The following is a 23,434-nucleotide window of genomic DNA, read 5'->3' on the forward strand; positions in this document are numbered from 1 at the left end:
TCCATCCCCTCCACCTCCTCACCCTTCTGAGTCTCCTTGTCCATCACACCACACTCCGCAGCCTTGTGTACACACTATTTAGCTCCCACCTGTAAGTGAGAACCTGCAATATCTGTGTCTGTGTTGTTTCACATATCATGGGCTCCAGCTCCACCCATGTTGCTGTGAAAGACACGATTTCATTCTTTCTTATGGCTGACTAGTATTCCATTGTGTATATAGACCACATTTTCTTTAATCTAATTGCAAATGCATTAAATAAATGGATGAATGAAATTTGGGATTCAGTTTTTATTGATATTATTTATTTGGTTTTTAGAGACACAAAGAGTTTAAAAAATGTCTTCTTTGGAATACAACTGCGGTTCAGAGTGTCTGTGCTCCTGGCCTCTGTGCCTAAAGGGGGTCTTGAGTAACGGTGGTGATGCTGTGGTGGGGGCATGGCTGGGGAGAAAAAACCTGGAGCAATTGCTCTGGGAATAGGGAGGCCAGAGCCAAGAGTGAGGACCAGGGTGCTGGGGGACAGGGCTTTGGCGTCCAGGGGAAGCCTGGGGAGGCCAGTGGGGACAGCTGACACGCAGTCATGGGGACCGCCATCTGCCCAGCATCGTTTCCTGGATCCAGTTTTGGTACTTGCACAGGTTGGTGTAGACACCAGGGTAGCCAGGCAGGGCACAGCGCTCCATTCCCCAGGACACAATGCCCTGGAGCTCTCCTTGGCACACCAGGGGTCCCCCAGAGTCACCCTGAGGGGGAGGGACAGAGATAGAGACATCGATGGAGAGATGGCCAGAGCCAGGGACACAGAGAACCCAAGAGGCACAGGTGGACAGGGGGACAGGCTGAGACACCATCTTGCCCCAGCTCTGAGCCCTCAGCCCTCTGGTGGGGGACACTTCTCTTCCTCTTCCCTGGGTCTTGTCTCTGTCTTTGTCCCTGCCTCTGTCCCTTCGTTCTCACTGCGCCCTTCTCCATCTTAGCTCTATCTCTACAAAACCATGTGTCTTCATTTTTCTATCTGCTTCTCTCGGGGATGGATTAAGATTTCTCAGTCCCAGCACAGTTTCCCCACTGCCCACATGTGTAGACACTGCCCCACACTCTTTCCAAGGACCGTCTCATCCAACTGCATTGACTACCCTGAGAGGTATTATCCCCATCGGACAGATGAGGAAAATGAGGCATAAAGGCATTAAGCCCATCACCCAAGAAGCAGAAGGCTAGGAAGCAGGCTAGCCTAGCTACCAAAACCTCTTTCGGTCTCTGGGATTTCCCTCTCTTCTCACCACCTCTGCTGACTTTCATGCTCCTGAGATCCTTTGGTATCCAAATCCCAGCCCCAAACTATCCCACATTCAGCTCCCACCTGGGCCTTACCTGACAAGAGTCCTTCCCGCCCTGGGGGACCCCCGCACAGACCATGCCGGCGGTGATGGCTCCAGGGTAGGCCTGCCGACATGTCTGGTTCTGGGAGATGTTGATGTTCACACATTGCAGAGAGGTAGGGTACCTGGCTGGGGGGGAACTGAGGGGTTACAACTAGGGTCTACCCTCCCATGAAACCCAGGGTCCAGGCCTTCAACCCCTCCTCCCTCAGACCCAGGGGTCTTCCCCCACCCCCAGCTCCTCCTCCCTCAGACCCAGGGTCCAGGCTCCCAGCCCCTCCTTTCCAGGATGTAGGCACCCTCACCAATGGGACTGGATATGGTCCCCCAGCCTGACACACGGCAGGGTGTCCCAGGGCTGGCACAGGACTGGGCGATGGGGATGGTATTGACTGCCCTTCCCAGCCGGGCAGGCTGCTCCAGCCTCAGAAGCATCAGGTCGTTGTCATGGGCCCGGGCGTTGTAGCTGGGATGTGTCACCTGGCGAGTCACGCGGAGCACCTGCTGGGTGGCCTCCCACCTCCTCAGGTTGTGCTTGCCCAGGGCTACCCGGAGGATCCTGGCCCACGACCCCCAAGAGTAGAACTGCTCACGGTCTGTCCAGGAGATGCCTCCCCACCCTCCAGCCCTGTGCCCTTACCTGGCAATGAGTTCTCCCCCCCTATGTCTAACCTGCTTCCCTCCAACTGCAGGCTGAGCATTTCTTGGCCTCCTGTGCCCTTTCCTGGACATTCTCTCTTGGCCCAACCCCACCTTCCTCCCCTTCCTCTCTTGGGCTGTGTTTCAGCTCCTGGCTTGGGTATAGGTTGATGGTCAAGAGTTCTGGCCTCAGTTCCAGGGTCTGGGCCGGGTTCTATGCTTTGACTTCTAAGCGTGACTCTCGATTATGGTTCCAGGCGCTAAATCAGTGTGGATATAATGGAGTAGGCTCTGTTCCATTTCTAGCCTGGGCTCTGAGTTCTAGACATTTTAAACTCTTAACTGTAGGCTAGGGTCAGGATTCTAGATCGAGTCTGGATTATGGCATAGTTTCTAGATTCTGATGTGAGATTTCTGTTTTAGGTTTCAGGGCTCTATTTTGAGCAAGGAACTATAATCTGAACTATGGACCCTGGACACTTCTATGAGCTCCAGTTTCTAGCTTATGCTCTGGGTTCTTTATTAAGCTCTGGTTTATGAACTGGGTTTGAGATGACGGTTTGAGCTCTGCTCCAGTTGGAGTCAGGGTTCTAAACATTGGTCTGAGCTCTTGATTCCAGGCAAGGCCCTGTTTCAGATTGAATTGCAGGGTATAGTCTGGGCTCTTTGCTCTAGACTTTGGCCTGAGCTCTTGACCTCAGGTTGGATCCTAGGTTCTAGATGGTGCTCTAGTTTATGACCTAGATCCAAGATTCTAGAGGCTGGTTTGCATTCTGGGCTTTATGTTCTAGATGCGTGGCTGAGCTGTGGCCTCTAGGATCTAGATTAAACTTGAGTTTATGGCATTATATATGGCTTGAAGGCACTGTGTGAGCTCTAGCCTGGACTTCAACTTCTTGGCTGGGATTCAGGTCTAAAATATGGAACGAACTCTGGATTTTATATGTGGCTTCAGATTATGATCTACAATTCTGGGATTTAAACACTAGGTTGAGGTATGGGTTCTAGGCTACTCAAAGAGTAGCTATAGACTAGACTCTGAATAAACTTTGGTTCTGTTTCTATTCTTACAGCTGTATGTTCCACTTGTAAGTGGGGTTCTGGATATATCACTAGACTGCAGGTTCTGAACTGGGCTTTGGGTGCTAGGTAGCACTCTGAGTTTGGGAATGTAGACTGTGCCCTGAGTCAGTCACCAATCTGGAATGGGATAATTTTGGGCTCGATGTAAAGCTTGGCTTCTGGATGGATCTCCTGGTTACATGTTAGGTTCTTAGCTGGCCAATGGGTTCTAAGCTGCCGATCTGACTTCAGAATCTAAACTGAGTTCAATATTTATGGGTAGATTCCACAACCTGAGCTGTGTCTAGGCTCTTCTCTAGACCCCAAACCAGGACCCAGCTACAACATTGGGTTCTATATGGAGCTCCAGGTTCTCAGCTGAGCTCTGGGGCTCTAGATTCCAGAACTCACTTAACACAAGAATCGGGGTGCGGATCACTCACGGGCGGGCGCAGTGAGCAGCAGTGATGACCCACTGGTCTGAAAGGAGGGCCCCTCCACAGAAGAAGCGACGCCCGGGGCCTGCCAGCAGGGCCACCTGCCATGGCTGGGAGTTCTGGATGCATGTATAACCACCAATTATCTTGTTCTCATCTTCTTGGCTCTGTGTCATGCCTAGGAGTAGATGGGGTGGGGTGGAGTGGGGAAAGCACATGAGCAAACACTCTCCACCCCCCAACTCTGCAGGATGTCCAGAACTGACAAGTCGCCTTCCTTTTGGTCTAACCCCTAAACCACTCATTGCTGTCTGCCCCACCCAGTGTGACATATGTCCAACATTGCACCTGTTATTGCCCCAACGCAATCAGGGAGTTCTCTGACCACCCCAAGGCACCTCCATAGTATCTACTGTTTTGTCCCACAGCCACCTCATGTGGGGCCTTGCTACATCTACAACTCTCAACTCCCACATGTCCTCCATTAGTCCTTCCCCAACACATCCAAGGAGCTCCCTGTCTCTTCCCCAACCTCCCCACTCAGCGCGACCCCCCAGGATCCACCATCTTACCCCCACTCACACGGTCCACCACACCAACCTGCCATGGTAGCACCTCATCGTCATCCTTCACCTTCCCTCGGACAAGCCATCTTCCCTATATTATTTCCTCCCAAGCCCATCAAGGAAGGCCCTGTGGCCCTTCTGCTCATATGATCCACTCAGGACCTAACAGTTCTCCATAATTCCTTACTCATTTCTCCCCACTTCCTATAACCGCCTCTCTCCCCAGCCCCAAAATTCTTAGGGTATCCACAACTCAGAACTCAAGCCTCCAGCATGCTCCTCAGCCATGACCCCCAAACCATTCCCTGCTCTTTCTCACCAGGCCACCCATGAGCATTCTAGGTCCCCAGGACCCTTCCCCATCTCTCTGCAGAGTCTCCAGGGTACTCCCTTGCCTCACACTCCACTGTTCTCTTACCTATGGCCAAGACTTGCAGTGCTGTCAGCAGGAGGAACATCCTGGGGGCTGGAGGTCGGGTTCTGGCAAGTGCAAAGAGTAAGTGAGAGAGAAGGAACCAGCGAGAGACCCAGGGGCTTGGAGGCAGAGACAAGGGGAGCCACTCACACAGAGACCAAGACTCTCAGAGGTATGGAGACAGGACAGGGAGGTAGAGGCCAGAGAGCAAGAGGGTGGGGCCTGGGGGCTCCTCAGATGGTAGCACGGAGGATGCTGAGCAGGGTGCAGCTCTGTCCTTGACGTCTTGGTGTGTGAAGGAAGTAGGAGTGGTGTCTCTCTTCCTAGTCATGCCGGCAAAGCCTTTTATCCCTGGTCTAGGCAGCTGGCCCTGCCCCCCACCGCCCTGTTCTTGATATATTTTTTTTTTATTGCCTAGTTCCCATTCCTGGACTCCCTAATCCCATCCCCTCCCTCCCCTCTCTGGCCAGAGAAGCAGCCACAATTGTTAATGAGAACCTGCCTGGTGAAGATGCTATAATCTGGAAGGAATCCAGGGAGGGGGACCTCAGGGCAGGGTGGGCAGGAGAGGGTTCCCAGGCAGTGGTGGTGGTGGATTTCGTTGTGGATTCAGGAAATTGAGGGAGGAGGTGGTCAGAGGAAGGTGCTGGGAGGGGCTGAGAGAGGGAAGAACAGTAGCACCAAGAGAGGCAGCCATGGGAGGAAAGAGAGAGAGAGAGAGACACACACACACACACACACATTGGGAAATGGATAAGACGTAAGATATAATGGTGCACAGAAAGACAGAGAGTCCAAGAAATACAGGCACACAGAAAGATGTGTCAAAGAGAGAAGCAATTGAGGAGAGAGACGGAGAAAGAGAAGAGAGGCAAACGCAACGGGAACACAGGAGGCAGGTGGAAAATCAAGACAGAGGGAGAGGGAGGCACAGAGACGCATGGAGAGATGAGTGTGGAAAAGTAGAAAAACAGAGGGAAGAAGGTGAAGAGAGAATAGAAGCAGACAACAGTGAAGAGAAAGAAAAGAGTCAGAGATACCCCCAGCCTGCCGCACACTCACAAACATACCCACAATAATGGCGATGATGAGGACGGAATGAGCTGCAGGATTAGCCTTAGAAGGAAACCTGATGCAGGGGAAGAAGGGAAGGAGGAAGGTCGAGAAGAGGTAGATAACAGTGGGGAGTCAGGGGAGCAATGGATACCAACAGGTGACAGGGACACAGACAAAGGGGACAGGGACGTAGAGATAAGAGACGATAGCACCAGCAACAGATGGAGAGGCAGCGATGGGGCTGGAGAATGGGCAGGAGACGGGGCAGGAGGCACCTGGCTGTGGGGCAGCGCTGTCCACCTTGCTTTCTCGCTTTGGGACACTCATAGTCCTGAGAGATGAGGGAGCAGGGACCCCAGCAGGGAGGAGGAGGTTTGGTGCCAGAACTGGCAGTCCCTAACTCCTGCTCTCCAGAGATGGAGGAAGAGATGAAGACCCAGAGAGAGGGGCACAGATCTAGAGTGGGGGTCACAGATTCCCAAAGGGGGAGGGTGGAGAACAGGAGAGATGGAGTGAGATGGGGAGAGAGGAGCCCTTCAGGACACTGGTTGGGGACTCTCTGAAGGTGAGGACAGCTGCCCGGGTAGAGACAGTGGTGGGGCGTTACTGCAACTGCACCAGACCAATCTGGCTTAACTTTCCTGTAACAAAGCTGTGAGTTGTTTTTCAGTTGCCATGGACCCTGCGGGATGAAGGTCATATAACCTGAGCATGCCCAGATGAATCAAGTGTACAACTGCGGGCGGAACCTAAGTGCTTAGACTGAGGCTGCATGGGGACTGAATTAAAAAGTGACACCACATGGCAGGACCCAAGATCCAATCAGGTTGCCCCGTGCCATCAGCCCCATGGCAGGATCTGGTCGGGTCATGCCTCATGACCCTCTGGCCATAAAACCAACTCATCCCTCTTGTTTGGGGATACATTGCTTTGGCAATTATCCCCAGGGTGCTCCTTAGTTGTGCCAAGTAATAAAAACCCCTTTGCTACAGCCAACTTGGCTGTGTCTATTGACTTGATAGCTGCCAGAAGAACGAACCCCTCTGTTTGGGAGGTGATGTCACTAGCACGGATGGCACTGGAAGCCAGAGTGTGTGGAACCCACCAGCGAGTGTGTACAGAGTAAGAAGACCTCACGGAAGACCCACAGCTAAGAGGGTGAGAAGAGGTTACCCAGGGACTAGAAGGAACAACTGAAGAGAGAGGAGGGACACCAGGGAAGAGTTGGGTTAGGGAAATGGAAAGCGTGTTTTAATGAGGGGGTGGCAGGGTGGTCAGATGGCTCTGGGAGGAACACACAGGTGACTGGCGACTATGGAGATAAAGGTGTTTGGTGGTGTGGTGGGGGCAGAAGCCAGGCGGTGGGTGGAGACCGTACGTGCAGACACCTCTTGGGTGTGAGGGAGAGGAGAAGGGGTGCTTGGCCAGTGAAGGCCGTTTATGAGAAAGGACCCACTGGATGATACTTAGAACAAAGTAGCTCACGTTTATTGAGCACTCAGCACAGCCAGGCACTGTGCTAAATGTTTTTTTTTTAATACTTAAACTTATCTGAAACTCCACACCCATTATCACTAACTCCTCACGTCTCCCTCCCCGCAGCCCCTGGCAACCGCTAATATACCTTCCATCTTTGTGAATTTGACTACTCTAGGTGCGTCACGTAAGTGGGATCGCACGACATTTGTCCATTTGTGTCTGGCTAAGTTGACTCAATCTAATGTCCCCAAGATTCATCCATGTTGTAGCATGTGTCAGAATTCCCTTCCCTTCTAAGGCTCAATGATAGTCCACGTAGGTATATACCACATTCTGTTTGCCCAGCTCAGTCCTCTTTGTGGGTTAGCGTCCCCGTCCCTCCTTTCAACAGATACTTACTGAGCACCTGCTGTGGCTCTGTCATGGCCCTGGCAATGGGGTATAGTAATGAACAGAACAGGCCCTCCCCCCAAAATCCCTGCCCTACTGATGGTCATATTCTGGAAGAAAAAGCGAATAAATCAAACATATGACATCACAAGTTATGAGGGCCCGTGAAAAGGAGCAGCAAGTGCAAAGGCCCTGGGGTGGGAAGGGGAAGGTGAGCGAGGGGAGAACAGACGATGGATGGGGGCAGTGAGGTCACGGAAAGTCCGGACTCCATGGGACAGGCACTATCTTGTCCCTATTTTACAGACTGGGAAACTGAGGCTGAGACAGGGGAAGTGGTTTATCCAAGGTCCCGCAGCTCCTAAGTGCAGGAGACAGCGCACAAACTCAGGTCTGAACCTCAGCTCCCCAGTCCTTACTGCTCCTTCCATCGTGGCCCCGGGAGGCTGCCAATTTCATCTGCGCACTGATCTGTGTGTTTTCACTCATTTCACATAACTCACTAATGCTTCTCCGGTCACGTGAGAATTCCGAGCACCCGGGGACTGTTACTGGACTCACTGTGCAGAGGAGGAAGCCAGGACCGAGGCCGGCCCCTTGCCCGGGTTTGCACAACGCTAAGTGGGGCGCCGCGACCGGGACCCAGGCGGAGGGCTCCTGACCGCAGCGCACGGAATGTTCGGGAACAAAGGGAGGATGGTGCAACTGGCGGCGCGGTGGGATTAGCCCCAGACTCGGGGAAAGACGCCTCTGCCATTGTTCCAGGGAGGAAGGAGGAAAGGGCGGGCCAGGTGCGGGCGGGGTGTGGGTCCCGCGGCCTCTGTTTCCACCGGGGAGGCAGCGGCGGCTCCTCTCCGGGGCGCCTGGGCGGGTGGGGCTGGGAAAGCCGCGGGTGGCGGCGGAGGCGTCCGGGGAAGTGGGCGATCGTGCCTGGAAGGGGCACCGTCTCGGCGGCTGGATGGTTTTGTTTTTTCCTTCGACTGCGCGCGTGCAGAGACAGGGAGGGCACGGGCGGGGCTGGGTGGCGGCGGGACGGGCGCTGAGACCGCGGCATGGAGTGGGCTGCGGGGTGCAGGAGTGCAGGACGCAGGGGGCTGGCGGGGAGGCTGCATGAAGAGGGGCAGGTGTGTTTGAGGTGGAAGAACAGGAACGGCGGAGCCACCCCCTGCACGGGAAGCATGGGAGGCCGTGGCCAGGGAGTGGGATGTGGGGTTTTGTGGTTTCAGAGGTGGGGCCCTTCCGCATGGAGATAGTGGCGGGCGTGACTGTGGGAACGGATGGCGGGGAAGGTGGTCTCTGGCCACGTGCAGCTCATGGCCCTTGGAGGCTTTTGGCGGCGGGGCCCTTTCTCCACGGGTTCCAACTCCCTGCGTCAGCCAATGCCTGGCTCTGTCTCCACTTGTAACAGAATCAGGCAGGTTGCCAAGGGCTGTACTTGTCACATTTAATCCTCAGGAAGGCCTCAGGTGTTAGGGACTCATTAGTATCATGTTACCAGTGAGGAAACCAGGCCTTGGAAGCATCTTGTGCCAGTGGCAGAGTCAGGACTTGAACCCAGATCATTTGGCTGTTAAACACCATGCCATTCCACACAGCCTGGCACGAGTGTGTGCACAATGAATGTTTGTGGAATGAGCGAACAGATCTTCTCCTCTGTCTTCCCTTGTGTCCCGATGGCTCTTGCATGGCAGTTTTTCTAGAACCTACCATGTGCCGTGTCTCACTTAATTCTCCCAATTCTCCCGTCAGCCCTGTGAGGTGCACACAGTGACACCCATTGGCAGGTGAGGAGATGGAGAGAAATGAGGGCAGTTGTCCAATGTTGTATGGTAGAGCTGGGATTCCCCAGCCCGCCTGACTCGATGTCCCTCTGTTGCCGGTTTCATGTTTCTCTCTGATTATCCAGTCGCTCTCTGCGTAATCTTCCAGCCACCTTTCTGCTATGTGCCAGACAGCCTCCACGTGTACACCTTGGGGTCCCTGATGCTCCGTCGACAGCCAAGGAATGCCTCTGTCCCACCGTGCCCCCCGTCTTCCCCGTTAGCATCCTCTCCCCAGCTGTTCCGGTCAAATTCCTCCCTCCTCTCATCTCCCACTGTGGCATTTCCTGTCGCCTTAGCTCCAAAATAGAAGGCAAAGAATCCACCCACTTATCTCTTCTCCGCCACCTTCTTCCAAGCCACCCTTATCTCTCACCTGCCCAGGTGCAATAGCATCAGAACTGGTCTGGCTGCTTCCCTGCTCGACCCCTGACCCTTCTCTCCCTCCTATGCCAAATCCATTCTCCACTCGGCAACCAACGTCTTAAAATGTGAAACAGTATCGTGTTAAAACCTGCTTAAAACTCATCTGTGAGTCCCCAGTGCAATTATAATAAAATCTAAACACCCCCAAGGTGCCCTGTGTCTGGCTTTTGTCCATCTTTCCAATCTCATCACCCCATGAGGTACTGCGCCTCAGCCCCTTGTATTTCTTTGATTTTCTCCTCATGGAGAAAATCAAAGGTGCCTCCCCACCTCAGGGACTTAGTCTTTGCTGTTCCTTCTGCCTGGAACACACTTCCTGCCACTCTGCCCATGATCATCATGCAAAACTCAGCTTAAAGGTCACCTCCTGATCACCTTCTGTGGAGCTGACATTCCCTTCTAGTTTCTGTCTCAGCCCTGTGTTGGTTTCCTTCCTACACCTTATTTTAATCTATAATTGCTTTATGTGTTTGCCTCCTTGTTTATTATTGTTGTTTATTTTCTCTCTCTACGGCACTTACTGTCAGACATCCCTCGCACATTATTTATTGACTTTCTTACTCTTTGGTGTAATCTTTCTCCCACAGCTTGAGTGTCAACTCCGACAGGGCAGAGATTTTCACCTGCTTGACCTGCATCTGTGTCTTGGCACATAGTAGGTGCTCAGCAAACATTTGTGGAACAAAGAAACACCTCTCTTACTAGAACTGAGGCTTTTTGAGGGCAGAAACCTTGTCCATCTCGTTCACTGCTGGATCCCTGGTGCCCAGTCTGGTGCCTGGCACTTGGCAGGGGCTCTATGAAAACAGGCCGAGTGAGTGAGGTTATCTTGGAGCCTGGTTCTCTCCAGACTCTGCACCCAATGCCTCTTCTTCAGCCCTGACAGTGACCTCCAATTACCCAGCCCTGAAGAGCACACACAGATGGAAGATGCAGGAAGCCTATCTTTCTGAGACTGAGCTCCAGATTCCTGCGGGGGGTGGGGGGTGGGGGGAGAACGCTTCCGATCCCAGGGAATGGGATGCTGGAATTTCACAGATCCACTGTCACAACCTATAAGAATGAAAAAGTCCCTTGTGTTTCTGTAGGGCTGTGTTTGCCAAGGCCATAGACCACAGCAAAAGCCACCCCCACCACGATGACTAGGGCCTCCAGCCTCAGCAGCCCCCTCCTGGCCCCCCATGTTTACTACGGCTTCCTCCTCAGCCAGAGTCTCCTGGGTTTACTGTGACCACCTGCCCAAGGGGCGAGCATGTTCATTGTTGTTCAGCCTGCTTAGGAGAGACTTCCCTTGGATTTGCATCGTCTTTGAGTTCATGTAGGAGCTTCTAGGGATTACGAAACACACTCTCAGTGTTGAGTAGGACCCCGGCTCTAAGTGAGGACTTCTTAAGTAGCCTTCACATCTCTTCCCACTCTTCGATGCCCCTGCCACTGCCTTAAGTTTTGGCGGTTGGATCCACGCCTGGACTGTCACCCCAGCCTTCTCCCCGGCCTCGTGGCTTATAAGTTTCCCCCTCCACTCTTCCCTTGAAATGGCCCCGGAGGGATCTTTCTGACACTCAGAGCTGGCCCTTCCTAGCGGCCCGTCAGCCCAGACAGACGCCCGCCCAGCACGGCAGTGTGACCCTTCTCAGGGAACCTGCCCTGCGTCCTGCTCCAGCAGCAGTTCCTCGCAGGTACTGTGTGCCTGCTGTTCTGTCTACCTTGCACGTTTGTCCCTCTCACCCTTCCCTGTGCTCATTCTTACTCATCTTTGGGTCTCGGTTTAAACACTGCCTCCTCGGGAAGCATTCCATGACGCACCATGGAATGGTTAGACGCCCCACCTCTGGCTCCCCTGTGTCGCTCCTAACCCCCACGGTGACAGGTAACCTGCTGGGACTTGACTTGGCTGGTGTCCCTGCCCACCTCCCCGACCAGACAGGGAGCCCACTGAGGGCAGGGACTGGGCTGACTCAGCTCTATTTCCCCACTGCCCTGCGCAGGGCCCCTCGGCTCCTGGGAGGCGTCAGGAAATGTTTGCTGCGTGAATAAACGAATGATCGTTATCACTCCTCTTGTTCAAAAAATCCTCCGTGCTCCATAGCACTAAAACCCAAAGCCGAGCCTGTGTGACCTCTCCCTCTTCCCTCTCTCCTCCACGCACCCCTTCTGCCTTTTCCTCCAATCTCAGAGTTTGCACTGGCTGTTCCCTGCCAGGAATGCTTTTCCTGCCAATCTACAGAGCTCTCTGCCTCACCTTGTGTAGGTCTTCGCATGAATGTGTCCTTCTCCCCGAGGCCTTCCCTACCCACCCTACTTCAATATCTGTGACACCCTTCCCAGCCCTCTCTCTGTCACCATCTGTCATACTATATATGCAACTCATTTTTCTTGTGTTTTTTTTTTTTTGTCTCTTGCATAAAAATAGGCTTTTGTTTTGTTCACTGCTGTCACAAATTACGTGCTCCATAAATACTTGTTGAATGAATGAATGAACAAACACAGGGGTCTTGAGGTCAAGGAGTGCCCAGTGTTTATATGGGACCTTACGACCTATGCTATCTGGCCGGGCGCTGTGGCTCACGCCTGTAATCCTAGCACTCTGGGAGGCCGAGGTGGGCGGATCGTTTGAGCTCAGGAGTTCGAGACCAGCCTGAGCGAGAGCGAGACCCCGTCTCTACTAAAAAAATAGAAAGAAATTAGCTGGACAACTAAAAATATATATAGAAAAAATTAGCCAGGCATGGTGGTGCACACCTGTAGTCCCAGCTACTCGGGAGGCTGAGGCAGAAGGATCGCTTGAGCCCAGGAGTTTGAGGTTGCTGTGAGCTAGGCTGACGCCACAGCACTCTGGCCCAGGCAACACAGTTTGACTCTATCTCAAGAAAAAAAAAAAAAAAAAAAGACCTATGCTGTCTCTCATCCTCGAGGACTGGCTCAGAGACCAGGCGGCAGGTGGGAGAGCGCTTAACTCTCCATCTGGGCCCCGGAGGGAGAGACCTGGCTTTGCTGGCTATGGCCACCTGATGCAGTGTGGTCACAGTGGCCCCTTGTGGCAAGAGCTGAGAACAGCACCTTCCCCAGCTCTGAAGCGGCCCCGACGAGGAAGGCAGTGAGCACACAAGGAGCGCACACTAAACTAACCGGGCTGCTCTTCAGAGCGCACAGGCGTATTGTATTTACCAACAATAACCACAGGGTGGAAGTATCATCCTTCCCCCATCATTCGGATGAGCATCCTGCCCAAGGTCACATGGCTCAAGGGACAGAGCCTGGTCTTCAACTCAGGCAGTCTGGCTCTAGAATGCACGCTGCAAACCTGCGCTATCCAGTAGAGTAGCCACGAGTCACATGTGGCGATAGACTGTGGGGAATCAGAATTGAGATGGGCTGTGAGTGTAACATATACATTGGATTTTGAAAACTTGATATGAAAAAAGATACATAAAAAACTCAAAGTTCTAAAATATTGATTACATGTTAAATTTATAATATTTTGTATATAGTAGGTCAAATAAAATTTATTATAAAAATTTCACCAGTCTCCCTCTTAAAAATGACTACTAGAAAATTTCTTTTTTTTAAAAAAAATATATTTTTATAATAAAGAGATGGTGGTCTTGTTATGTTGGCCAAGCTGGCTTTGAACTCCTGGCCTCAAGCAATCCTCCTGCCTGGGCCTCCCAAAGTGCTGGAATTACAGGCGTGAGGCAGTGTGCCTGACCAAAAATTTTAAAATTACACATATAGCTTGCATTATATTTCTATTGCATAGTGCTGCTTGAAACCGCAACAGAAATCTCACCAACCCCCCACCTCCTCACATGGAGGGAGAAACTATTGAACAGAAGGGAAAAGGTCTCTTGCCCAAAGCCACATGGGAATTCAGTGGCACATCTGCAACAAGAACCCAGATCCCCTGGCTTCCAGCAGACGGCAGAGCAAAAGGGTCAAGAGCCCCAGCTCCTTTCCTGATCTGTTGCTGTGAGACCTTGGGCATGTTACTTCACCTCTCTGGGCCACAAGTTTATCCTTCATAAAATTGGGGATAAAAATCCACTCCTCACCTCGTGGAGCTAATGAGGAAGGAGCGCTTGGCCCAGTGCCTGGCACACAAACATCATCCCATACAATTCACCTTGATCATCTTGCGCCCCCTACCGCCCATTCTCTTCACAGCAGCTGGAGTAGTTTTTATTATAGAAAATGAAAATTGGACCCACTCCTGGGACCAAAGCCCTCCAAAGACTTACACATAGAATAAAATCCAAGCCCTTCTTGCCTCCACAAGAACACGTATGACCACCCCCGTCCACGCCTCATTTCATGTCTTTCTAGTCTTTTCCTGCCCACTCTGGCCACATGGGGCTCTTCCCAGGGCTTGCCACGCTTACTCCTCCCTTTTTCGCACTGGCAGTTCCCTCCGCCTGGAAAGCTCTTTCCCAAGACGGTTTCATGATTTGTTCTTTTGCTCTGTGCAGGTCTCTGCATAATGCTGCCTCCTCTGAGGCCCTTCCTTCCCTAGTTCCTATGGAAACTGTCTCTTCCTGTCTCCCTCTTTCCCCTTATCCCGACTTTTAAAAATTTGTAGCATTCAACACTATCTGACATTTATATTTATTTGCTTATTGTCCATTTCTCCCAGACTGTGAACTTCATGAGGGCAGGAGCTTTTGTCTCCTGTTCACTGCCATGTTCCTAGCACCTAGAGGAGTACTTGACACAGAGGAAGTGCTCAGTAAACGTTTGTTGAATGAATAATTAAGCTGATGCTCTGTTACCCCACAGGGGAGGCAGGGCATCTGGTCCAGGCCCTCCTGCCCAATCTGTTAATAATTAGGAAAAAGGAGACCCAGAGATTTTGGATGTCCACACAGTGAGGACAGGATGTAGAGGTGGGGGGTTGGGAAAAACCTGTGCCCTGGGTTGGGTGGAGTGGGAGGAGAGAACCGGGGAGGCTTCTAGGAGGACCCTGGAGGCTTTGAGCAGGATGATGGGAGGGTGGGGGCATTCCCGACAAGGAGTCAGCCCCGCAAAGCCTGGAGGTGGGACTGAGAACACCAGGTCTCTCCAGGAAGCTTCTGGGCCTCACCTACAGGACCTACAAGGCAGCAACCCTGAAACCCAGAGCCCCCTGGTGGCCAAACCTTAACATGAACAGCCTAGTCGGCCACCATTTATTGAGCACCTGAACCTCTCTCATCTTCCATTTCCCCCCAACAGTGCTTTGATGGGGAGGAGGGTCGTTTATTCCATTGTTAGAGAAGAAAATGGAAGATCAGAGAGGTTAAGTCACCAACCCAGGCTCACACAACTCTGCCTCCAAAGCCCAGGGTTTGGGAAGCCCACTCAGTTCCTCCTCAGCCATGACAGAGACACCAGGAGAGAGTCAGGTGGTGGAGGGGCAATTCCACAACCCTGGAGAGCTCTGAAGGGCCCACCCTCCCAACTGGGTGACCTGGGGCCATTTACCACGCCTCAGACTATAGCCTGTGAGGTCGTGGTGGGGATGAAATAACAGGCTGCAGCGCTGGCTGCACTGGGAAGGAAGCATCATGCTGGTAAGGGTGAGTGACACGTGCCCATCAAGTCATGTGACTGCACGCAAACAGGAAATAGCAGCCACCTGGTGCTCAAGAAGAGTTAGGACCACCCTGAGCACGCCCAGAACCTGGCAGAGGCACTAGGCAGGCAGCCCCCTAATTCCCACTCAATCGGGAACCACAAGTTGCTCAGCACCCCCAACCCCTTCCTGAGACCCCGGAGTCTATTACCCCAGCCCCACCTCCCCCAGTCCTAGAACTGGCCCCCTACTCCCTCGGTCCCAGTAGCCCACCCTAAGGACCCTCCTCCCTCAGACCCAGAAGTCCGGGCCCCCGACTGCTACAGGGTTACAGGTCACTGGTTCCCTGTCCTCCTCCCAACCCCACATGGAAGGCCCTGCAGAGAAACTCGGCTTTATTCACAGCGGTATGTACAGGCAGCCCCCGCCCCCGGAGCGTCGGATCCCAGGATCCCAGCCGGAGACCTGGGGACACTAGAAGGCGGGGATGGCCTCCGAGGCAGGGGGCCGGGCCCGATCCCGAGGCGCCCCCTGCGGCCCCTCCTCGTCCAGCCCCCGGCGGCCCTTGCCGATGGCCAGGCGGGGCCGGCCGCGGTTCAGGCCGTCCAGGAGGGCGCAGGCCTGGCAGAGCGCGCGGCTGGCCAGCGCCCCGCAGCGGGAGCAGGCGCCGGGGCGCGGGGGGAGCGCGGCCGGGGCCAGCGCCAGGCGCTCTGCCGAATGCACGAGGTCCAGCACCGCCGAGGGCCGCGCCGCCTCCAGGCGCTTGAGCAGGTCACGGGCGTGGCCGCGGAAGGCCTCGGGCGCGTAGACGCACTCCTCGGAGAAGTAGTCGAGGTGGCGGAAGTGCGCGTACAGCACCACCTCCTTCTGCGACGCGAACTGCAGCGGGCGGCAGCGCGGCAGGGCGCCCCCCTCGCCCGGAGAGCCCAGGCCCCCACCCCGGGCCAGCCGCCCCGTGTCGCCCCGCAGGAAGTTCATGAGCACGGTCTCTGCCATGTCGTCAGCGTTGTGACCTGGTGGGGGAGAGAAGGGAGCAGGTGAGGTGGGGAGCGGAGGGCGCTGCTGGTCATGGAGCCACCTGGGCACCGTAGGGCTGTCAGGACCCAGAGAGAAACGGGGATGGGGACAGCGGGCCATGGACCCCCCGGGCATCGTAGAGCAGCCAGGTGGAGGCTGGAGATGGACATAGCAAGAACGAGAGGGAGACACACACAAGCTCCCCTGGAGCAACTTGGGGGTACTCTCATTTGCCACCCACCTACTGCATACCACATCCTACGCTAGTTGCCCTTACACATAGGGAGTAAAAGTGCTTTATGCTGCTAATACCTTCTCAGCCTCCGTTAAAACTGTAAAACTGCAATTCAAACTGTGCACAAAAGTCAAAATGGCATTTAACAAGAGATTCTCAAGATAGCTGGTGTAGGCAGGCTCCTCTCTCCCCCACCCCCTAGGGTGTCCACGTGCTAATCCTGGGAACCTCTGAATACATTTGGTTACAGGGCAAAGGGGATTTTAAGTTGCAGGTGGAGTTAGGGTTGCTACCCAGCGACTTCAGCTCGGGGGAGTAGCCTGGACCATCCAGGGGGGCTGAATCTAATCACTTCTAATCCTTGAGGTGGAAGAGGGAGGCAGAAGAGTCAGAGTGGGGGTAGTGAGGACAGAAGTAAGGTCAGAGCAATGTGAAAGGAGAAGGACTCAACCTGCCATTCTGGGCTTTGAAGATGGAGGAAGGAGCCACCGAGCCAGGGACGTGGGCAGCCTCTAGGGCCTGGAAAAGGCAAGGAAATGGATCTCCTGCCCACCCTCCAGCACAGGCCTGCTGACACCTGGATTTTAGTCCAGTGAGACTCTTGCTGGACTTCTAACTTCCAACTGGCAGATAATACATTTGTGTTAAGCCATGAAACTTGTAGTAATTTGCTAGGCAGCTGTAGAAAAGCAACGGTTCTTGACGTAATATCACTGACAACACAGACTACAGTGTTGTTTTTTTTTTTTCTTCCCTGACTACAGTGTTTCTGTGTTATCTTTGTTTGGAAAGACCGGTGAGAAATATTTACACATAAGTCACCATCACTGAAGCTAAATCTGTACTTGTCCTGTGTCTTGTCAAGTTATATTTGAGACTGTATCAGTGGTTCTCAACCTGGGGCAATTTTCTCCTCCTTCCCTAACCCCAGAGACATTTGGCAATGTCTGGAGACATTTTTGGCTGTCATGGCGGGGGTAGGGGTGGGGTTGCTATGAGCATCTGGCGGGTAGAGGCCAGGGATGCTACTAAAATCCTACAATACACAGGACAGCTTTCAAACAACAAATTATCTGGCTTCAAATGTTAATAGGGCTGAAGTTAAGAAACCCCCAGTGTACATAGTAAAACCCACCAAGAACTTTGCTCTAATTTTGTTTGTAGTAATAGTGACCTTCCAAAAGGCCTGTGACCTTGAGACCAGGTATGTTTGCCACTGGAAACTACATCTAGTTAAATGTTTATTGTCCAAGAGTTGTGTCTGTTGACTTAAAGTGGTAAGCCACATTAATTACAGTAGGCTGGATTTGCTCCACACCTTGTCATTACAAATCCACTTATGAGCTCCCCGATTTTGTAATAATTATTACAATAATTATTATAATATGCCTTTAAAAATAGAGTACATAAACAAAGAGTAAAAATCACTTTATAAGTTAGAGATTTTTCTGGAAGCCTTCATTATTTTTATAAGTACAATTAATAAGTGATTCTAATAAATTAACTTTAAAACCCAAGGCAACCTCATTCCTCCATACAGACTGCTCTTGTGCAGAAAGGAGTATTCTTCCCGTTCTCCGCCAGAGGAAGCTAAGGCTCAGAGATCCGGGATTTGTCCAAGGTTACACCAGTGAATGAAGCTAGCTAGGGTGCCCTCCCTGGAGTCCGTGCCCTAGCACAGTGGGAGAAGAGAGTCCCAGAGGTACCTTTGCCTTCATACTCCTTGGATGTGTTGACTCTCTCCTGTTTCTTACAACCATCGCTTCTTACCTAGACGACTGCAGCTGTCTCCCTCCTAACTGGTGTCCTTAGCTATGTCCTTGCCCCTCCTAGGTTCCTCACCATAGCCAGGGTAAGCTTGTCAAAGTTCCATTCCTTTGAAACTCTCTTCACTTCATGTCACTTTCACTGGTTCCCCCACTGCCCCAAGGGTATGGTCTGAACTCATCCGCCTCTAGCCTCACCTCCCTTTGCTCTCTGGGCTCCAGCCACACTGGGCTACTTGGTGCATCTCAAACTGGCTTTTGCACAGGCCAACAACCACCTCCCCCCAGTCCTTACCCCCATGCACCTCTTCACCTTGAGCCTTCAGATCTCAAAGACTTCCCTGACTCTCTCCCATCATGTCACAAGGTTCTCTCTTTGCACACATAGTCCATGTAATTTTCTTCACTAACACTTTGGAGCATTTATAATTTTATATTTGAGAACCATGCAAAGGTAGGAACTTGCACATAACTGTATTCTTAGCCCTAGCCTGGCAATGATGACAATAGTACATGTGAAATATGTAAAATATATCATATACATTATATAATACATAATAATAGATAACACAGATATATATACATATATACACACACACACATACTTTACTCCTACTAACTCATCTAATGGTCAGAACAAGTCTCTGACTTGGGTACCATTAATATTCCTGGGTTAGGGATGGGGAAACAGGAGTATGGAGAGATTAAGAGCTTTGCTATGGCAACAGTTTGGATCTGGCATGTAGTAAACTCAGCAGCTGTTCATTGAAGGAATGGATGAGAGAGAGAATAAAAATGAATTATCAAAGAGAGGAGAGGCCAACAAAAGGAGTTAAGAGGCAGAGATCTTTTTCAGAGATAGAGATGAAGTCTGAAAGGTGGACCATGAGAGACCAAGAATATTAGAAACAAATAGAAATAAGTAAAGATCTAATCCCCAGAGACTAACTTTTACCCCCCCAATCACTTTGCCAATCTGTAAAGACAAATGCAGTGGCCAAGACTCAAGCCTTTGTGACGTCACCCTGCCTGGCCCGTTTTCTCCCCCGTGTCGTGAGCCCCAAACAGGAGCACGCGCATATCCCTAGCTGCTCACTGGGATCCTCCCCTTAAGTCATGCCCATGGTCTCCTTTCCCACTTCCAGGGCATGTGCCCAAGTCCCCCTTTAGGGCCCACCCCCGGCCTGCGCATGTGCCCCACACCCTCCCACTACGCCAGCGCCTGCACTCACCCGTCACGATGTGCGTGGCTCCCACGAGGCGCGCCCCTTCCTCCAGCGCTCGGCGCCGCAACACCCCGCAGAAGGTGCAGCAGGAGCGGCTGCGGCCCGAGCCGGCCGTGCTGCGGGCCACGGCGTCCATCGTCCAGCCCCCGAAGAGGTCTGCGTAGGCCACGACGGTGAGCGGCAGCTCCCAGCGCGCTGCCTGGCGCTGCACGGCCGCCAGCGCCGCGTCCCGGTAGCCACCAATGCCCTCGTCCACAGCCACGAGGTGCAGCGAGATGTCCAGGCGCGGTGCGAGCTCGCGCAGCACGTGCGCAAGCACTGTGGAGTCCTTGCCACCTGAGGCGCCCACCGCCACCACTGCACCCGGAGGCAGCAGGCGGCCGGCGAGCACCGTGTGCAGCACCTCGGCCTCGAAGGTGGCGCAGAAGCAGGCGCCACACAGTGCGTGTCCTGAGCGTGGGCGGCGGAGGGCAGCTCGTGCCGCGTGGCAGGAGGTGCACGGTGGGGCGGGCATTGCGGGAGGGGTCGGCTTCTCCTAGAGCTGGAGAGAGGGGAGTGGTTACACGTGGATTCCGGATTGCGGTTCCTTACTTTGGGGGAGGCTGCCTGATAGCACCCCTGCTGAGAATAGGCCAGGGGCAGGTGTATACGGGCAGAGTAGCTTATTCTGGCGCTGGAAACAGGAGAGTTGTACATGGTTCTGGTGACTAAAGGCCACTTCGTCCAGAAAGCCTTCTTGGATTGAACTCCGTATGCACCAAAAAGAGGAGCTTAAGGAATTGGTTTTGGAGGAAAGAGACGAAGAGACAGGCAGGTTATACCTAGAATTAGGTAGTGTCCTGTCCATGGGGTGGGGTGTCTGTTAAGGACCAGTTGCATAGCCTCCAAGGAGGCCACCCATGTTACACCCTTGATCAGAGGGACAAGGTGGGTATCATTGACCTGGGCCTCCAGGGCTGTTCAGAGAGCTTGGGATAAGAGGGGCCAGTGACTCTAAAGACAGAGGCCAGGGATTGCAGCTCTGTTCAGGGGAAGGGGGGGAGGGTAAACAGGAAAGACCAATTGGATTTCACTTTAGGGGATAGGGCACTGTCTCCAGGAATGGGTCCCGATTGCATCCTCTGAAAGGCAAGGTGACCTCCAGGGACATACAGAGGCAGTCTGGGTCATACTTCTAGGGAGACCAGCTGGGTTGCATTTGTTTTGGGGGTGAGCGGTGGGCCTGCAGGATTGGATTCAACCCTGCTCTGGGATTGGAATCCCCCACAAGCTTCTGTGGCTTCATCAAGACATGAATCAGCCCACCCTTGACCCCTATCTCTTCTCCTCTTTCCCACCTCACTCCTCCCCACTCAGCCAGGACTCCAACCTTCCAGCCACACACACCCTCCTTGGTCCCACCTGCCTGGTGAAGCCACGAAAATTTACCAGGCTCAGTCCCCCCTCCCCAAGCCATCATCATCTCCAGCCTGGACTACTGCAGTAGCCTCCTTCTCATTCAGAGCAGGCTGCTTCTAGAATTTACCACAATATGTGGATTTTACGTGACTGTATATTACTGTCTAATTTCCATAAGGGCAGGGAACAGTCAGATGTCTAATAGGCATCTCAAAACCCAAATTCCTGATTCCTCGAACAACAGGTTTCTCCTAGAGAAAAGGGTAGCTCTGTCCTTCCAGCTGCTCAGGCCAGAAGCCTTAAGTCTGGGATCCTGGACAGCTCTCTCTCTCACAACTGTTGTCACTCTCCCAGTGGATGACCAAATCGCAATGTCAAATTTGGACCTTTTCTCCAAATACCCCACTCAGGCTTCCTCAGACCTCAAACTCCAGGTGCCCAAATAGAATGAAGCAAATCCTGTTTGTAGCTTCAAAATAGCCAATCACTTCTCACTATCTCCATGGCTGCCACCCTAGTCTGGGCCATCTCTCTCCAGGACTCTTGCAGGGGGCTCCTGGCTGGTCTCCCTGCCCCCACCTCCCCTCCTCTTCACACTCTTTTCCACTTAACAGCCAGTGGGATCCTGGCTGGTATCTTCTCGACATCCATGGATCTCATCTCACTTTAGTCTATGCTAACGGGTGATGAGGTCCTACGTGATCTGGCTCCTTTTTCCTCTGACCTCGTCTCCTCCCACTCTCCTTCAGCCACACTGGCTTCTCCTGTCTGTCAAACACCTGAGGAACACTTCTGCCTCCAGGAGTTTGCACTGGCTGTTCTCTTTATCACTGAGCCCAGCAAGCAGCCCCCCAGGACTCACAGCCTAGCAGCACCCCTTGAAATCTCTTCTCCTTTGGCTTCTGACTCAATTTCCATCTGCGCTCCTGAATTTTCTTCTGCTCACATCTCTCGGGGAGGGCATCTTCATGTCCTCAGGTCCTGCCAGGCACCCTTCTTCCCATTCTCCCTGTGGGCGCTTCTAAGTCATGATATTCAGATGTCCCTCTAGGCTGGTCCTCCAAATGGCCCACTGAGGATCCCCTCTGGGGCACCTTTCAGACCCTCTGACGCTAAGTGCCCAGACAACTTATTCCTCAAAATGCAGAAACCTGTTCTTGCCCACCTGTTCCCTATCTTCTGGGAGTAGCCACCACCACCCAGCACTTTTGCAGGATAGGACATAAGGTCACCCTGGACTCATCTCACCCTCTAGATCTAGTCACCCAGTCCTGGGGGTCCACATCCTGTGGAAGGGAGCCCCTGGCAGCAGATGAGGTTGCACAAGTTGGCAGAGCCTCATAGGCCATGATATGGAATTTCAGTTTTATTCACAAGGAGACAGGAGCCATGGAAGGTTTTTGAGCAGAGCAGGGAAACGATTTCACTTAGGTTTCAAAAGGATTCCTTTGGCTGCTGTGTGGGGAGGACTGTAAGGGGCAAGGGCAGAAGCCAGGAGGCCAGTGAGGAGGCCATGGCAGTACTCAGCGAGATGGTGGAGGCCTGGATGGGGTGGTGGCAGTGGACGTGGGAAGAAGTGAAATTCTGGGTCTGTTTTGAAGGTGGAGTCCATGGGACTTGTACAAGACTTGGATTGGAGTGGAGCGTGGGGTGATGATAAAAGAGAGAGATGAAAGAGCATTTTGAGGTTTTGGCCTGAGCACCTGGGAGGATGTTGGGGCTATTTAGTGAGGGGAGAAGACAAGGAACTCCATTTGGACTTGTTATCAGGTTTGAGGTGCCTTCCCCTCAAAGACTTTATGGACCCCAAACTGGGTTGGGTGCCTCCGCTGGGCTTCCAGCGCTGCTCGTATGCCTCCATCCCAGTCCTGATCCTGACTCTGGCTGTCACTCCCACTGAGCTTCTTAAAGGCAAGTATAGGGTTGGCCTCGTTCCCCGCCCCACCCCTCCACCCCCGCCGCCTCGCATAGAGTCGGTGCTCAGTAAATATCTACAGGATCAGGGAATAATAAATGCTCCCAGAAGCCAGGCCGCGGACCCCGGGGATGCTTCTGGATTGCAGCTTTGTCAGAAGGATGGATAAGGCGTGACGTGGGGACAGGCGCGGGCAGATGGTCTTATCCTGACCTGGGGGGAAGGAGCTGGAAGGGCAAGAGACAGGCCGGACCGCAGTGTCCAAAGTAGGGATCCTGGCCAGAAGGCCTCTGGGCCACAGGCGCTGGGAAATCACAGAGGCGAGTGTCACCACCCACGGACCGACCCGACGCAGGAGAAAATACTCACCGGAGCAGAACGCGGTGCTCAGACGTCCAGACGGCCTGCCACGCGGAAGCCCAGCACGGAAGTGACTTAGAGACTACGACTCCCACAAGGCCTTGGGGCTGCCCTACGTAAGGCTTCCAGAACATCACGCAGCAGCTCCGCCAAGAAGCTCCTGGGCTCCGACGCCGGCTTGGCCTACAACTCCCAGCAACTGCTGCGGCCGCTCCCCTTGCTCTGCTTACAGCTCCCGAAATGCACTGCCCTGTTTCTTTTCTGCGCCTGCGCACAGGAGTGGCGGTGCTGAGT

The 23,434-nt window shown here is 53.2% G+C and overlaps 2 protein-coding genes across 3 annotated transcripts; both read right to left on the bottom strand.

Moving 5' to 3' along the window:
• Positions 1–581: 581 nt before the first annotated feature.
• KLK14 (kallikrein related peptidase 14) lies at positions 582–4,550 on the bottom strand. Its single transcript, XM_069456924.1, has 5 exons — positions 4,508–4,550; positions 3,530–3,701; positions 1,691–1,944; positions 1,378–1,514; positions 582–746 (listed from the first exon to the last, which is right to left on the bottom strand). Exons 1-5 carry the CDS (start codon positions 4,545–4,547, stop codon positions 582–584), a joined length of 768 nt encoding a protein of 255 aa, XP_069313025.1. The 5' UTR covers positions 4,548–4,550.
• Positions 4,551–15,523: 10,973 nt separating this feature from the next.
• CTU1 (cytosolic thiouridylase subunit 1) lies at positions 15,524–23,212 on the bottom strand. Of its 2 annotated transcripts, none has more exons than XM_069457688.1 (3): positions 23,150–23,212; positions 19,474–20,002; positions 15,524–16,236 (listed from the first exon to the last, which is right to left on the bottom strand). In XM_069457688.1, exons 2-3 carry the CDS (start codon positions 19,979–19,981, stop codon positions 15,698–15,700), a joined length of 1,047 nt encoding a protein of 348 aa, XP_069313789.1. In that variant the 5' UTR covers positions 19,982–20,002; positions 23,150–23,212; the 3' UTR covers positions 15,524–15,697. The 2 variants fall into 2 exon arrangements, with proteins under 2 accessions (XP_069313789.1, XP_069313788.1); XM_069457687.1 differs by having other exon boundaries at positions 15,618–16,236; positions 19,474–20,008; positions 23,150–23,195.
• Between the last annotated feature and the right edge of the window lie 222 nt (positions 23,213–23,434).

This window comes from Eulemur rufifrons, chromosome 24 (genome assembly GCF_041146395.1).
Source record: "Eulemur rufifrons isolate Redbay chromosome 24, OSU_ERuf_1, whole genome shotgun sequence".
Lineage (NCBI taxonomy): Eukaryota > Metazoa > Chordata > Mammalia > Primates > Lemuridae > Eulemur > Eulemur rufifrons.